The sequence below is a fragment of the Boleophthalmus pectinirostris genome, unplaced genomic scaffold (assembly GCF_026225935.1).
Source record: "Boleophthalmus pectinirostris isolate CB_2022bp ecotype Guang Dong unplaced genomic scaffold, ASM2622593v1 HiC_scaffold_18, whole genome shotgun sequence".
Classification (NCBI taxonomy): Eukaryota; Metazoa; Chordata; class Actinopteri; order Gobiiformes; family Gobiidae; genus Boleophthalmus; species Boleophthalmus pectinirostris.
Genome location: NW_026571133.1, coordinates 5696088 through 5714049, shown reverse-complemented (window position 1 = coordinate 5714049; position 17962 = coordinate 5696088). Strand labels below are relative to the sequence as shown.

At 37.0% G+C, this 17962-nt stretch overlaps 1 protein-coding gene across 1 annotated transcript in view; it reads right to left on the bottom strand.

The window, feature by feature from the left end:
• The window catches only part of cacna1c (calcium channel, voltage-dependent, L type, alpha 1C subunit), a 667856-nt gene that overhangs the window by 80121 nt on the left and 569773 nt on the right, over window positions 1-17962 (bottom strand). Inside the window, exons 17-25 of the mRNA XM_055153273.1 lie at window positions 17652-17853; window positions 15521-15641; window positions 14999-15113; window positions 13304-13421; window positions 12448-12517; window positions 11172-11304; window positions 10532-10661; window positions 5889-5948; window positions 5692-5798 (exon numbers count right to left, since the gene is read on the bottom strand). Of these exons, the coding sequence (XP_055009248.1) occupies window positions 5692-5798; window positions 5889-5948; window positions 10532-10661; window positions 11172-11304; window positions 12448-12517; window positions 13304-13421; window positions 14999-15113; window positions 15521-15641; window positions 17652-17853 (1056 nt within the window). The remainder of the gene's footprint in view (window positions 1-5691; window positions 5799-5888; window positions 5949-10531; window positions 10662-11171; window positions 11305-12447; window positions 12518-13303; window positions 13422-14998; window positions 15114-15520; window positions 15642-17651; window positions 17854-17962) is intronic.

Genomic DNA, 17962 nt, shown 5'->3' with positions numbered 1-17962 from the left:
TAGAGGAAAGGAAAGAGCTACAGGGATATAATAACATTTTGAACGGACGAGACCTGCTAAAGTTGAGGTTTTCAGAAGTATCGGAAATCAGACAGGGATCGATACTAAAACTAGGAACGAAAGTAGAGGCTCATTTGAGTTTTAGAACGATTTTAAGCTGTAAAAGAACAAGTATAAGAGGACGTAGACTAGTATATACACCCACGGACCACGGACTAAACCTGAAGTACTATTATTTAGAGGTGCACTGTGTAAATTTTCTGGTAGGGGATCCGCCACAAGTTTATTTCCATGGAGATATGATTACTTTTCCTGGAAATAGATGAGTTTAAAGGGACAGTTTGGAATTTTGGACATAAGACGTCATTTCCTAGTGATCCAGAGTGTTGGAGACGTGTGGAGACACTTTTTAAAAAAAATATATATTTTTTACTATTTTCTCATATATCAGTCCACCGCTGCCAAGTTTTAGTAAGTAAGTCTTTATTTATATAGCGCTTTCACAGACATTTCTGTCCCCAAAGACGCTTTACACTTTATTCAGCATTTTTCATTTAACTTTCATTCATTCAGCATTATTCATTCACTCTATACCCTACTATTGTAGCCACAGCTGCCCTGGGGCACACTGACAGAAGCGCGGCTGCCATGACACTCGGCGCCATCGGTCCCTCTGACCACCACCATCACTCACGCACACACCACTTTCATACTAGGCAAATTGGGCGAAGTGTCTTGCCTAAGGACACAATGATTGAATTGATTGTATTTAACTGACCTTGACTATCAACTGTTTATGGAGACCTGTGCAGCATGTTTTGGGTTTTCTATCAGGAAGTACAACTCGCTACTGCTGCTCAGACATAAATCCTTCAAATTCAAGGTTGATTTTACTTCTAAAATTATTCTATCAACACAGACATTCACATGGACAGTCTGGTGTAATTATATATTTGCTTTGGGTGTTTTGTGGAAGTGGGTAAGACTGTTTTTAGTGGCAGGATAACTATGACCATTGACATGCACTAGCCTAGCACCAGCGACCTCTGCAAATACAACGACTGGAATATTTTTTAAAAAGTGTCCGCACATGTCTCCAACACTCTGGTTAAATAGGAAATCAGGTTCTATATCCAAAATTCTGGACTGTCCTTTTAGTACCGTACTGTGGGACATTCTAGACCAGACCTGAGCATTGTACAACTCCCGGGTCCTTTGGTTGACTCTGACCGGTCTGTTTAAACTCATTTGGTACTACAAAATAAACCTATTTTATAATTTTACCTCATGAATGGACTAAGGTTTATTGCTTTTATCTTAGAGGTGTTTTTAATGACATTTTTATAAGGCAGCCTCACTTTTTCATCACTTAGTCATAACATAAACTCTAACCGGTCTTACCGACTCGTCATAACAATGATATTTACTGCTTTTTATAAAGAAAAATCAATATCATGCAGAATTAGGTGAAGCGTTTTGGTCCGGCCCTCCACAATATTTTCTGTTTCTCTTGTGGCCCATCCCTGTTCTAGACAAAGCCATAACATTTCCATGAAAGCAAGCAGGTGACGGACCACCTATACCAGAATGTTAAACAGCGCACCTTTAATGTTGGAAATCACATTCTATTGCCTAAATAAAGTGTTTTTAAAAAAAATAATCATCATGGTATCGGAATCGGTTTTGAGTATTGCGTTTACTACTTTGAAATTTTAGTATCGTGACAACACCGGGTAACACCGAGTCTCAATTCAAAATGTCACTGTATCCCGCTAGAAAACTGTAAAGAGAGTTAAAAAGAGTAGGTCGAAAACACAAAGGTGATTTTGGTGTTACTGTCAAACTGAAGTGCTTCAACAGAAAGAGGAAAGAGGTCGGTGAAGATTTGTGCATTTTTGAACAGAGGAAAAGTTTAAGGCTGTTAAAGGCACTGTGGAAGGTCAGATATTATCTTGAAAACGCCACAGTCAGATTAGTTGTGACACTGACAGCGAACTAAAGGTTAGTTAAAGCTGATCGCCCATTAACCAGGAAGTTTGGGGTTTGATTCTCCCTAACAGCAAAGCACCACAGGGATGCGATCTTGCCCCATCAGTGTTTCCTGAGTGAACTAATGTGAATGAAATCCAGAGAATCTTGTTTTTTTTTTAATAAAGTACTCTAAATTATTATCACTACTAGGCCTGTCAAATCCATGTATCATTCGTTCATTTGTTTTTCAATATAAAACCAAATATAAGAAAATGAAAAAACAACAGTTTTCTTCATTATTTGTCTCCAAAACCAAAATGAAAAAACGGACAACGATTAGTTTTTTCAGTTTTCGATTTTGTGTTTAAATGAAAAATGGAAAAAACAGATAACGGTCGTTTCCCGTTTACGTGACTTCCGTGACTGCGATGCCGAACTTTTGCGCTGCATACAGACTGAACCAGGACTGATCCAGGTCCGGGACCAAACCAGGACCACACCGGGACCAGAGCAGGACCAGAGCAGGACCAGAGCGGACTCGGAGCTTTGACTCCGAGCCTCTGCAGGATCCGAGCCTCAGCTTCAAGCTTCGGCCTTGTTGTGGGCTCTGAGCCCCCACTCTGGTCTCAGTCTCAGTCTGGTCCCGGTTTCAGTTCTAATCTCAGTCTCGGTCTCAGTCCCGGTCTCAGTCTCACTCTGGTCCTGGACCTGGATCAGTCCTGGTTCAGTCCGTATGCAGCGCAAAAGTCCGGCATCGCAATCACGGAAGTCACGTAAATGGGAAACGGTCGTTATCCATGTTTTCCATTCTTCCTTTAAACACAAAATCAAAAACTGAAAAAACAAATCGTTATCTGTTTTTTCATTTCGGTTTTGGAGACAAATAATGAAGAAAACAGTTGTTTTTTCATTTTCTCATTTTTGGTTTTATATTGAAAAACGAATGAACGAATGATACACAGATTCTGTCACAATAACAACTTTAGAATTTTGTCATAAAAAAACATGAGCTGCGATAAATAAATAGCAGAATGCAATTTGATTCTATAGTTTTAGTTCATAATTCAACCCTCTACAGCTCAAATTGTATCATATTGCAGAAAAACAAACTAAAAATCCCTTCTAGCGGAAAGAAAAAAGGTATTACTTACAAGCATTCTATTGCAATTTACTAGTAATTTCAACAAAAACATTTATTTTTCTATAATTTTTAACTCAGCCTTGACTTGAGCTTGAGGCTACAGGTGTGTTTGAAAATGTACTAAACTATAATTTCTAGTCTTTTCTGCTCCATTTTTCTTGTTTTTAAATAAATGATAAGTAAAAAAGAGTAATAATTAGAAAACAAACAATATAGTAAATTATCCTCTGACAAATAATGTAATTTTAGTAGATACTGAAATCAAAATGTAAATCTACACAGAGCATGTAATCATAAACTACCTATTTCTGCACTCGTTTTTAAATTTTAAGAAGTTAAACTAATGTGTTCGTGTCACAATTAATTTGATTGTTGTGTATTTTAAGACAAATCAGACAAACCTTTAACGGGCAAAAATTAAGTTCAGCATTCAGATCTCATTTCTATAGCTCAGGAGAGTTCTTCCACACACAACAATGTCATGTTATTGTACGCAGTGAAAGGTAATTTAGCATTTATAAATGAATGATTTTTATATGAATTTGCATTTATTGTAGTGTTTATAAATAGACCGGTTATTGATGAAAATTGTTTGGAATAAATTTTGAAATCATTACTTTTTAAATGTCATTAACCAGCTGCAAACATTTAGTCAACTCTCCCGGACTACAGAAATACCAAATCAAAATTGTGAACGTTTTACACATTGAAGTGAGGGTTTGTAATTAATATGGACCATTTTGGACTTACTTCGAGAAGTCTAGACTATAAGGCATTAGAGAAGGAGAGTGTGGTGTGTCAGGTTAGATATCAGCTCAGCATTCAGTCAAAATATTACCCACATTTAAACAAATGTGTCATAAAAGTTAATATTATCAGATAATAACAAATAACAACACTTCATTTTACACAACACTTGATACATAGCACCTAACTTATTAAGTACAATGTTATAAACTGTGTAACAACCTGTAATAACATGGTAATTACATTGTAGTTGATTAAATGTTTCACTATACCTTATATTTGAATGAACTGTTGCTATATAGTTATTCTGTACTGTATAATACATGCTGAAACAATGTGTAATAACATGGTAATTACATTGTACTTGATTAAATGTTACGTCTGCCTAATGTTTGAATTACCTCCTATTTCATAGTTAAGTACAATGTAATGCACTGTTTAACAACCTGTAATAACATGGTAATTACATTGTACTTGATTAAACGTTAAACTATACCTTATCTCTGAATGAACTGCTGTTATATAGTTATTATGCTGTTATATAGTTATTATGTACAGTATAATACACTGAGAAACAATGTGTAATAACATAGTAATTACATTATACTTGATTGGTTGTTACACTATACCTTATCTTTGAATGAACTGTTGTTATAGTTATTCTGTACTTTATAAATACATTGTGTAACAAACTGTAATAACATGGTAATTACATTGTACTTGATTAAACGTTAAACTATACCTTATCTCTGAATGAACTGCTGTTATATAGTTATTCTGTACTGTATAATACATGCTGAAACAATGTGTAATAACATGGTAATTACATTGTACTTGATTAAATGTTACGTCTGCCTAATGTTTGAATTACCTCCTATTTCATAGTTAAGTACAATGTAATGCACTGTTTAACAACCTGTAATAACATGATAATTACATTGTACTTGATTAAACGTTAAACTATACCTTATCTCTGAATGAACTGCTGTTATATAGTTATTATGTACAGTATAATACACTGAGAAACAATGTGTAATAACATAGTAATTACATTATACTTGATTGGTTGTTACACTATACCTTATCTTTGAATGAACTGTTGTTATAGTTATTCTGTACTTTATAAATACACTGTGTAACAAACTGTAATAACATGGTAATTACATTATACTTAATTAAATGTTACACTATAGCTTATGTTTGAATTACCTGGTATTACATAGTTATTAAGTACAATATAATGCACAGTGTAACAACCTGTAATAACATGGTAATTACATTGCATTTAGTTGGATGTTAAACTCAAATTACAAGTTATTACAGGTTGGTTACACAGTATGTTATTTTCCACTTGTAATAACATGGTAACTACATTGTAATAAGTGATTATGTTCAGGCTATAAGTTATTACAGGTTGTTTAAACAGTATTTTACAATGTACTTAAGTTGTAATAACCTTGTAATTATATAGTACTTTGCATAATGATTAGTGTGCAGGTTACATGTTATAAGAGGTTGTTACACAATTCATAACATTGTAATTAATTAGTATAGGTACAATATATCAAGTGCAGTGTAAAACAACACTTTATAATAACTACACCTTAATTAGCCATATTAAAAGATGAATAAAGACTTAATTAATAATGAACAAGTACTCAATTAAGGATGATTCAGGCTTGGTAACTAATTAATACTTACTGAACCTGAATTAAATGTTTCTTCATTATAAATTAAGTCTTAAAGATGTAAAAAAAAAAAGGGTAGTTATTATAACATATTATCAAGCAGTGTTGCCATAATGATGAAGCAAAATGAAAATTCAAACTTACTGTATTCCTGATGAAATGAGGGACACACTGACAACCACCAGGTCCAAAATATTAAAATAGTTTCTGCAAAATGAACCCTTGTGCAAGAAAGCTCCATAGGCCGTCATCTGCGCAAAGTTCACAAAACCACAAGTCAAAAAGGTCAGAAGTTTAGGGAATTCTGAGCAGGAAGATTAAATAAATGCATGTATGATTACCTTTAGAATAATCTCGATAGTGAAGAGGCCAGTGAAGACGTGATCTGCATAGCCCAAGATCTGAAAAAAAGAAAGAGGAAGCAGAAAAGTGAAAAACATGAAGATAGAAAGGTTCAACTGTAATGACATGTCTTTAATACTCTTCTATGGAGTATTAATTGTAAACACATTTAGATTATTGTTTAGTTTATGGGTCTCAAACTCAAATTACTTGGGGGGCGCTGGCGGTAGAGTGTGGGTGAGGCTGGCCCACATCAAGTAGGCCATTCGACAAAATTGTATTTGTTTATTTAATTCACTCACAAAGTATAAAAAGACATCAACAGTGACACAACATCAGATATACAAGAAATGAATGAAAAGGAGCAGAAAGAAGATTTATTTTATGTTATCTGCCTCCTTTTCCCTTTTCTAGACAAAACATCAACACTGATAGTTATTTTAAAACATTTCAAATCAGTACATTTCAGTTCAGGCACAATTATTAATCAGTTGCAAACAGAAATCTTCTCTATTATGGATAACAACTTAGTTTTCTTTTTCATACACACATTGCTTTAGATTTTATGTATTTTTAAATGTCATTGTACTCTTTTATATCTTTCTCAAGACTATTCCATAAGTTAAACCCTTTCACAGAAATGCTTCACTTCATAACCTTGGTTCTGAATCTGGGTTTGTTAAACATGTAGGATCCTTTTAAACTGCAGTGGCTTGTTCTCGTCTCAAACAATCTTTGAATATTTACAGATAATACATTGCACTTTACTTTATACATTACTTTGAGGAGACTTAAAGGACCCATCTCATGCAAAATAACTCTTTTCACATTGTATCTTCTGCACATAAACAAGCAGAATTTGGGTTTTGGAACATTCATTACACAATAGTTATGAAATCTGACTGATTTCTTGGAGGCAGTCACAGACCAGGAACTATGAAAGGCCGACTATTGTTCATCCCCCCGCCCGTCCTGAGAAAGCACAGGCTCCGCCCTCCAAACGTGACGTAGGCTCTGAGTGAGCCACCCTTCCTCCGCCATCTCAGGGAGGGAGGGGGAGACAGGCGTGCACCCTGATAGTGGTAGGAATAAACTTTTATTCATCATGGAGATACAGCGCGTTCAGCCGCATGTGTTGGACCCGGAATCGGACGAGGACTTGGAGGTGAACGAAGCGCAAGCACCGCGTCAACATCAGCTGAACATTACTGATTGGTAGGTCTGCCAATGAGGAGGAGATGGGGCTGAAGCGGTGGAGCAAGGGGAGGGGGCGGGTGCAAAGTGCTTTTTCTGCTATGTCAAACATCAATCATAGGTGTAGCTGCCGCGTCAGCATTGTAGCAGCTTTAGTTCGTTGTCACATGGGAGGGTGGCAGAAATACATTGCAATTTGTTTAAAAAAAAAGCCAAATCAATCTAGAAACCACTTTGGCGACAAATACAAGGCCTACAGGTCACTCTTAGAAGGTAGAAAGCTCTGAAAAGTTGATTTTGCATGAGATGGGCCCTTTAAGTAAACAATATTATGCATTTCAAGTATTAAAAAAAAAACGGAAACACAGGATGGAGCATGGTTTTCACGTTGCCAGTCAATTACACCTGGAGGAGGTGCAGCATTGAGAAGGTAAACAGGCTGTCGGTGACTTTTTTATTACTTATCACCCCTAAATGTCCCATACTTATGACTGAGGGATTCTTGTCAGCACTTCCTGTAAATCTTTGCTCTGATATCAAAGTTTTGGGAGCAAAATGGTGCAGGGCAAGCAGAAGCACAGGGACCAGCAAGTGCAAGTTGTTTTGGTTCTTCATCGCTGCACACTCATAAACAGATCCACCTGGACTCAAAGCTTCACAACTACTGAAAATTTGGGATGAAATGTGCACAAATCTGCTGTTCTGAATCTACAGGGGCACTAATCTGCATTTTCGTTGACATCAAGTATAGGACCGCAAAATATTATTCCGCGGGCCACAGTTGGACTCCAGGCCATGACTTTGAGACCCCAATTTAGATTATTATTATTACTTATTTAGAACATCATGTTACCTTCTGTTGTCTTGAAAATGCTATATTTGCCAAAAACAACATATTGAAATTTGATAAGTTTCAGTTTTGTTTTCAATGCTCAGTCCCTGCTCTCTGCACTAAGTCACTCCCCCTCCAGAGCACTATCAGAGCACAATCAGTGTGTATGTATTTTGTTGGGGAAGTATGGGCTATGTAAGTTTTGTGGGCTTAAGCTTTGGACAGGACTGTACTTTTCACCGTAAGGAGGTTTGAATAGAGCCTGGGAGAGATCGCTAAATTACTCAGAGATGCATGGATGACATCTAAAACATCTTCAGGCATATTTCTGATGAGGGAACAACATTAAAACAAAATTTGATATTACAGAACGCATTGATGTATAAATATATAAATAAGCCTTGTAAGTTATTTGTAAAGCAATAAAGCAAAAGCAAAAACACAAGTTATGTAATACAGAGATAAACTACAGGTCGTTTATTGTGTGGAAAATAAAATGGTGTGAATAATAACCCGTCTCAACAAAACTAATAAGAGGTAAACAATGACATCAATCACACCTCCATCTTATGTCATTGCCTAGAAGAAAGTTAACATCTCCTCACACGTTTATGTAACTGTTAAGTCTGTCACGATAATAATTTTTACATATTCTTATCATTATCGTTCAATATATGAAAGCTGGTGCAATGTTTTTTAGTGTGTACATTTTCTTTGCAAAATTAGGATATTTTTGGTTATCTTGTTGGCTATATGATGAGATTTAATCTGTAAAAGGTTTAATTAAGTCTATGGACGGCCAGAGCGGTGCTGGTGCTGGTTCCCGCACAAGTTAAACTGAGAACCAAAGTGCTCACGGGTTGAAACTATTTAAGTCAGGGGTGTCAAACTCATTTTGGTCCGGGGGCCGTATCCAACCGATGATGATCAAAGGGGCCGGATCAGAAAACTCATGTCATATAAACCCCAAAAATAACAATAAGTTCAAATATTTGTGCAGAGAAACACAAATCTATTACAGAAATCTTTTTAAATTGATGAAGTCTTTCTTTTACAAAATATTATAATATTATGAACAACCTGAAACTTTAAGAAAAATACAATTTGAACACAATTTTTTAACATGAACTTGTTTAACATTAACTTGTATAAATAGGAATAAGTAAATTTTTCTTCCTGCACTCGGCTCCACTTTTCTCATTTTGGACATTTTGCTGATGAGGGTGTCACGGTCAACAATTATAACGATCGTCCTTTAAGAGCGTTTGGAAAGAGACAAGTCTTCATTTGTGCTGCTCTGGTGGGAGGGGCCACGTACAGAGACACTGGAGACGCTGCTGTGATAAACACCACAGAAAATGTACAATATTTTAATAAAAAATAGAATTAAAATATTTTAGTAGAAAATCAGCCGAGGGCCAGATTAAAGGTCTTGGAGGGCCGGATCCAGCCCCCGGGCCGCATGTTTGACACCTGTGATTTAAGTGAACCCATGATGTGTCACTGACAGAGGGTATGGACTTGCCATCAAATAAAAACAAGGCCATATGAAAGTGGACGTCACAGCAAGGAAAATAAAAATCATGGATCGCATCACTGACACCAGCGAACATTTGTACTCATACAAATCACTATTTACCTGCACCAAACTAATGTTACAACATCTGCTGTGGAGAAGGTAACAGCGACGCCAAATCCAAAGATATCCTTAACGGGTGATCGCGAATATAGCAAATATCTGTTCTTTTCTGCTGACCATCTTCTTGTCACTTGATTTCTCCACCATATTCCACACATGTGTTTTCTTTGTTTATTTTACCACGTGCGACTCAAATAGGAACCAACTTTTAGGTTCCCGAACGCTCTGATTTTTAGCGCGAACACGTCGGTCGGTTCAAGATTAAGTGCAGGATTGGGCACAGTTCTCTGTAGGCCTGAAAACGCTAACAGAGTCTAGCAGTTATAGGGGCGAATGTGGAGCAGAGTTCCGTATTAGGAGTAGGAATTTATTCACTGACAAAATCAGGCATGTTCCAAACTATGGCCCATGGACCAAATGCGGCCCTCAGACAAATTTTTCTTGGCCCTCAGGCTTCCAGGAGAATTGGCCCAAATGATCTTGCATCAATGAAAAATTAACTTTTTATTGCAAGGTTTTTGAAAATCTCTCTTATAAAGCGAATATTTACTATTTCGTGTGTGGTTTTGAGGATCTTAGCGTAAATAAAGACTGATGGCTCATTCTAACGCGTTTAAACATGCACATATTTCAATTATTCACTGTACTGATCCCCAGTCTACGGCCCTCGATCGGCCCTCTGCTTTGTCTGTGTTTAGATATGTGGCCCTTGATGAAAAAACGTTTGGACATCCCCTGGACAAAATAGTAAAATAGAAACACAAGGATCATGCAGGGTCGGTTAATACGAACATTTAACAAACAGAATGACGAGACTCACTGCAGAAGTTACAGAGAGAGAGGTGACAAAATTTTAAGTCAATTTGAGGCACAGTCCATTAAACCAGAAACTCCCCTGTGCTCACTTCCTATTTGGAACGTGGCTTCTAGCGGTTTACCTATGTCCGTTTATATGTACAGTCAGAGTTGGTACAGACCTGGTTCCTGAAGGAGTCGTTCTTGACGGGGTCCTCGGCTGCCAGGCTGATACTGGACAGCAGGATGAAGAACAGGATGAGGTTGGTGAAGATGTTGTGGTTGACGATTTTATGACACAAAACCCTGAATCTGGAGAGAAAAAAAACAGAGGAGCAGAAATGTAAAAACGTTAGACTGATCAAATGTTTAACAAAATGGATTACTGGAAAAGATCGTAATAACACTTATCTTGTCTTGTAAATGTTTTTGTTTTAGTAGGCTACTTTTTACCCACAAAGCTAAATGGGTCGCAATTTTGGCAGGTATTGGTAGTAGTTTATATTTGGTAGTAGTAGTAATACTTTAGTCATTGGGTCGTTCTTGGCAATTTCCAGAAAGATGTTCAATAATTCCAAGTTTGTGGCACTGTGAGACATGGCTACAGCTACAGTACACAAAACTAATCTGATTTATCTTCAGCTATTTAATTTCTCTGAGCCTTTTAATGCATTTTTACGTCTCTTTATGGAAATTACATCAGCAGCAGACTATAAATATCCAAAAAGTTTAAAAAGTCCTCCATTTGCCTCGTCACGATACTACCATAACTAAACTGCTGTGACTGTTTTGTGTGTTGTGTTACTCTGTGTATCGTCTCACTTGTTGGTGTGGCTGAATATAAAGAAGGCTCTGGCCTCGGGCATGGGCACAGCCTTCTCCTTCAGCTGGATGTCGGACAGAGGGCGCGGCCTGGGTCCAACGGGCATCTCTGGCTCCTCGTCGTCATCGTCTCCTGAGAGAGATGTATTTAAGCAACATGAATAAAAGTCTGGACATGAGTACGAGTTCATTTACCATATTTTTCAGACTATAAGTCGCACTTTTTTCCATGGTTTGGGTGTTTCCTGTGACTTATACTCTGGTGTGACTTATATATTAAAATGTTCATACTGACAACTGTGAGAGGCTCTAGTCTTGTGTGTCAGTATCTGCTGCTCCTGTTACTTCTGTACCACTGTAAGTGTCTCTACTGTGCATGTCTCCTGCAGAAAGAGCCACTGTCCTGCTGCAAGTAATAAAATATTCAGCCAAAAATGGTAATCGAGCAGCAGAAAAGAAGTTAGAAGTGAGCGAGAAACTTGTGAGTGACTGGTGGAAAGCGAGGATGGAGAACACAGCTTCACGGTAACCGGGATGGTGCACCATGCAACTTTGCTGGAAATCATTGGATGGATCGACAAAGCCTGGACTTCAGTGACACCGAAACTATGCTGTCGGGATTCAGAAAGGCCTAAATAATTCTAACTGGAACTGATGCTGCATCTGAAGACAGCTACACACGCTCTGTTTACCTCTGGAGGTCACAGAGTTACTGAGAAGTGACACCGAGGATGAAGAATTGAATGGATTTCGTGATTTGGAGTGAGATGGAGAGTTTGTTAAACTTGTTCTGTTCTGTTGTTTATGTTATATTTATCTGAAGAACTGTTCATATGTGACGTTAACAGTCTGTTGTTCTCTGTTCTATTGTTTTTACTCAAACTTGACTTTCAAGATGAAATGTTGATTCCCGGTCTCTGATTTTATAAAATACATTTCCTCCAAAAAATGCGACTTATTGTCCGGTGCGACTTATATTCCGAAAAATATGGTTCTGTTCTGATGGGATGTGTCAAACTTGATGTTTCATTTGGTGATGTTTCAATTTCAAAAACTACCATGTCATAAAAACAAAACATACCAACATACCAGTGCGCGTATTGTATTATTTTTACATTTTATTCTTATCTATTAAAAAATACATTGGATGGATATCTTAAATTGTAAGCACTATACTGTAGTAAGCCTTGTAACTTGTAACTGAATATGACTGCACTGACATTGACTCTAACTTTTATCACCATACTGAAACATGAAAACAATAATACTACTTTACCCATATAATCGTTTGCAGGATATGGATTCTTATCTTCGTTTTCATCCACAATGTAATCGTCCATGTTGATCTGCAGAAAAACAAAGCAGTAATTCAACTCAACAAAACAACAAGTTGTGCCAAAACTAAAATTACGTAAAATAAAAACAGGCACATACATAAAAAAAGGTAAGACTTAAAGGTCCAATATTATGCAAAATTGACTCTTGTGAGCTTTTAGCCATGTTATAATGTTATTACCTCATCTAAAACACACATGGAGTTGTGTTTTGTTTCATTCACACATGTTTCAGTAACCTTTTATTATTAGTCTGTGCCTCTCCAAAGCTCAAAATGCTCCGTCCCACCTTGTGATGTCATGAAGCAGCTAACATTTTACCTTCAGTTTAATAAATTCCAATTCCAATTCTAGGACTGAAATCATCCGAATGATTCCAGTGGACGTGTGTGGAGTTTAAAAACGCATTTCCTGTATTACCACATGACATCACATGGTGGAACAGAGTGTTTCCATATTTCAGAGAAGAACCCGGCCTAAATAAGCAGGGTTTGTGTGTTAAACGTGTGTGAATGAAACAAAACACAACTCCAGGTCTGTTTGTGATGAGGATCAACATTCTAACATAATCAGAAAGTCACGTAATATGCGCGCTTTAAAACTAAAACATGAAGTCACGTATAAACAAAAAATATTGCTTTGTTCAGTGATGGCTTTCCTCCAAACTCCGGACCTTCTCTTCCCTTCGCAGTGCAATTTCAAACAGTAAAAAGGCTGAAGGCATAAAGTCAGTGCATTACCATATAAAACACATTAAACAGCTCCGGTCTTTAAACTACAGCCTCACGCGCTCCGTACCTTTGTGGCGTTATTGGTCTCTCCATCTGAAGTAATGGACTTGAGCTCGATCTTTTCCTTCTTCTCTTCTTCCAGAGGCGGTTTCTCATTTTCATTACGCTTCTCAGGACTGGTCATTCTGGAAATAATAAAAGAATTAAAGACCATCTGAATATTAAATAGACGGGTTACGGGTGTTTCCAAACAGGTTCTATGCGAGTACTTAACCCTGGGATACTTTACATTTACATAATTTTAGATTTAAAGGAAAGGTGGAACTGAATTGTATTTGAATATAAAATGTTTTGTAATGTTTATGTAGGATTAATTTTCAACATTATTAGATAAAAAAAATATACTAGATTTATAATTATTAAAGAAACAATCACTAGAACATGCCATATTCTCTATACTTAAATATAAACGTTGTGTTTAACGGCAACTTCATAATGTCTGTAAAAATCTGTACTTTGTTAAGGTGCATTGTGTAATTTTTTTTTGGTGGAGGATCTGTCAAATGCTTTTCTTTTTTTGTAACTGAATAAATATAAAGTAGAGCTGTTTAATGTCATACTGTGAAACATTCTAAACAAAGCAATGACATTTCCGCAGAAAAAAAAGTTACATAGTGCACCTTTAAGAAAAAAAAAAATGTTTATGTCATTCCTCTTCTGACAAATTATTATATTAGTAAAATTATTGATTTCTTAAAGGTGCACTATGTAACTTTTCTGGTGAAAGGTGGTCATCTGCTTGTCTCCATGGAGATGTTATCACTTTGCACAGAAAGTTCCACACTATTAGCCAGGTTAGTGCCACTTAATGCCTCCACTCAGTTTAATTTCTCTCCAGGGACTAGGTCAGAAATTGGAATACACTAAACGGTTTAGAAGAACCCTGGAAGTGTGAGTTTGGGCACCAGCCAATCAGCGAAGAGCCAGACATTCTGTGTTGGCAATGATTCCCGAGATCGAGGATGTAAAGCCGGAACAAAGAGAATGTTTGGTGAATTTATTCAAGGGGAAAGACGTTATTGACCTTCTTCCTATGGGATTTGGGAAAAGCTTAATATACCAGTTTGCCCTGTTAGTGGCGCTTTACATACGTCACGACCAAATAGCAGCGAAGTAAAACCGGCTGAATCAGGCTAGGATTGTTCCACAGTATTATATTAAACAGCTCTACTTTATATTTATTCAATTACACGTGGTTTTATAGCTAAAAAATACCTAGAAAAACAAGCATTCTGACTGTGAGTGGGGTCAACTCTCCACAGATCTGACTGCCACACTACCACACTAAAGCATTCAACTTTTTTTTGTAGCTCCATGGAGACATGTTACAGGTCATGTTACTGTTTTTCAAGGTATTTTTGAGCAATGACACCATTTGTAATTGAATAAATGGAAAACAGAGAAGTATATGCCAAACTGTGAAACATTCAAGGCAAACCGGTAACATCTACACGGAAACAAGTGTGTTGAAGACCCTCCACCAGAAAAGTAAGTAAAGTACCCTATGATTCTCAGTCTAAAAGAGAGTTAAAACAGAGACAACAAGAGTGGTCTAAAGTTCTCTAGTGGTCAGAAAAGTTACGACCCTATGAGATAAAACACAGCCAAAAAGTGGCGTAACGTTTTCTATAGAGCCTCTCAGATCGTGGTTCGTTTCTCGGGGTCAGTTTTTCCCCTTGTCGTATGAATTAAACTGAATTACCTGGCCAGTTTCTTCCTCTCCTTCTCCTCCTCCTCCTCTTTCTGAGCAGACGTCAGGCTCTCGGCGTCGGCCAGGTTGTCCACGGCGATGGCCAAGAAGACGTTCAGGAGGATGTCTGGTCACGAGTCAAGTTTATTCACCATCCATTAAAGGATTATTATAACGAAGGAGCAGTAATTCACCAAAGGAATTATGAGACGACCAAAATCTAGTTGCCAATTGCATTAACACATTCTTAGAGAGAAGACGGGCGAAGTGTGTTGCCCAAGGATACGATGGAAGCAGCACCACAAACCTTTACATTAGTGAATAAATGTTGCCACTACTACATCCTTTGTCCATGTATGTGTGTATTGTACATTTATATATGTTTAAATTATATATAATACTGTATATAATATTTTGTTAAGTTATTATTATTATTTTATATTTTACTCTGATCTCACATTGCAATTGATTTAGTCTACTTATGTCAAATGCCTTTTGAAAATCCACAGAATAACAGTATAAATGTAAGGATACAGTTTCCGCAGATGAAGAGGATGATGAAGTAGATGCAAACCAACATCCCTGGAAAAGAGGGACCTCCGTACGCCATGATCCCGTCGTACATCACAGAGTTCCAGTCCTCACCTGTCAGGATCTGTGCAAGAGCAGACAGAAGAGAGAGGTGAGGTACGTTTACTCCATGAAGAATTGTGCTGCTGAGAGTAGTTTTATCACACCATCTATTTTCTCCCAAACTTCTTTTATTAGACATTTTCATATTTGAGTGTTTGTGCATCATCTTTCTATTCTATTTCTTTCAATACAGTGAATTGTTTAGCATTTCACTGGCTCACAGACCATAATTTTAACTAGTTTTTCACTTGTTAACGTAGTATCTTGGCTAGGCATCTCACCATGGGAAAGTTACACGATTACAGCATTTGGAAAATGAAGTTGAGGATTTATGTTGTTTATGTTGTTTACCATTACCATTTTACAAGAATAAAACAAACCACACACTACTCTTATATTAAAGGGCCCATATTACACTCTTTTCTGAACTATGTTTTCATGTTTTTTCTTCATCAAACACATTCACTAGGATAATTTTGATAATTTCAGTCCATCTCAACTGAACTAAAAATAAAAAGTAGCTGTTAACTTGAAAACTACTGCCTCATGACATCACAAGTTGGAACAGAGCATTTTGATCTTTGGAAATGTAGATCCGGGGTGTCAAACTCAAATTCACAGAGGGCCAAAAATTAAAAAACTGGGACTAAGTCGTGAGCCAAACTAAATATTTATTGAAAAATTTCATCAACATCTGCATGTTTTCTCTCCTTTCTAGAAATGTAATGTTAAACCTTTTCTTATTAAATGAAACCTTTAATATTAGTTTTGCTTAAACATTAAATCCAGAACACACATAATATAAAATAATAACACAATTTTAAATAAATAATGTCTCTATAGCCCACAGGTGTCAAACATACGGCCCGGGGGCCAGATCCGGCCCTCCAAGACCTTTAATCTGGCCCTCGGCTGATTTTCTACTAAAATATTTTAATTATATTTTCTATTAAAATATTGTTAATTTTCTGTGGTGTTTATCACAGCAGCGTCTCCAGCGTCTCTGTACGTGGCCCCTCCCACCAGAGCAGCACAAATGAAGACTTGTCTCTTTCCAAACGCTCTTAAAGGACGATCGTTTTGACTGTTGACCGTGACACCCTCATCAGAAAAATGTCAAAAATGAGAAAAGTGGAGCCGAGTGCAGGATTTTCCAAGAAAAATTGACTTATTCCTGTTTACATACAAGTTCATGTTAAAACATTGTGTTGAAATTGCATTTTTCTTAAAGTTTCAGGTTGTTCATAATATTATAATATTTTGTAAAAGAAAGAGTTCATCAATTAAAAAAAGATTTCTGTATTAGATTTGCGTTTCTCTGCACAAATATTTGAACTTATTGTTATTTTTGAGGTTTATATGACATAAGTTTTCTGATCCGGCCCCTTTGGGATCAAAGTAGGTTGGACACGGCCCCCGGACCAAAATGAGTTTGATACCCCTGCTATAGCCTATCTGTAACCGGCAGGCCAGCTCTGATACGTATTTAAAATGATCTTGCGGGCCAAATTTGGCCCTCAGGCCTGAGTTTGACATATCTAATGTACACAGACTAATTACACAGGATTACTCAAACGTGTGAATGAAACAAAACACAACTCCAGGTCTGTCTTTGAGGAGGTAACAACATTATAAAAAGCTCATAACAGTCAATTTTGTGTACTATAGCAATGTTTCCCAAAGACAAGGTCGCAAGAGATTATTTTTTGGGTCGCCTTTTCACGATCTGCATGTAGGTCTGCAATATACAGGGCTACATGTCCAAATAGGCGACTTATAGATCCTTTTATTGCTGGTTCAGTTACTGTTTTTCATTGTTTAAAACTTGGGTAATACTAATTCAGAGTTCCGAGAGACACAATCACTCGGTCAACAATAAAATATCCGCATTAATGTTCAATAACGATCAAATCCACCTTTATTTTTACGAATAATGTCTATTGACTTGGGTTGCGAAGGTTTATGACTTTTAAATTTAAACTATGGGTCCCTAGAAAAAAAGTTTGGGAAACACTGCGCAATTTAAATTTACCTGAAACACAGTGAGCAGTGACTGGGGGAAGTTATCGAACGTGCTCCGTCGCGTTTCGTCGAAGTTGAATTTTCCTCCGAACAGCTGCATCCCGAGGAGAGAGAAGATGATGATGAAGAGGAAGAGCAGCAGCAACAGAGAAGCAATGGAGCGCACAGAGTTCAGCAGAGACGCCACCAGGTTGGACAGGGAGTTCCAGTATCTGAGGGACACAGGGGAACAATCATGATAATTAATATGGACTAGGTAACGATATCCAGACCTCGATACTCGTACGGTATTTATTCCAATATTTTGTGGAGTCTAACAAA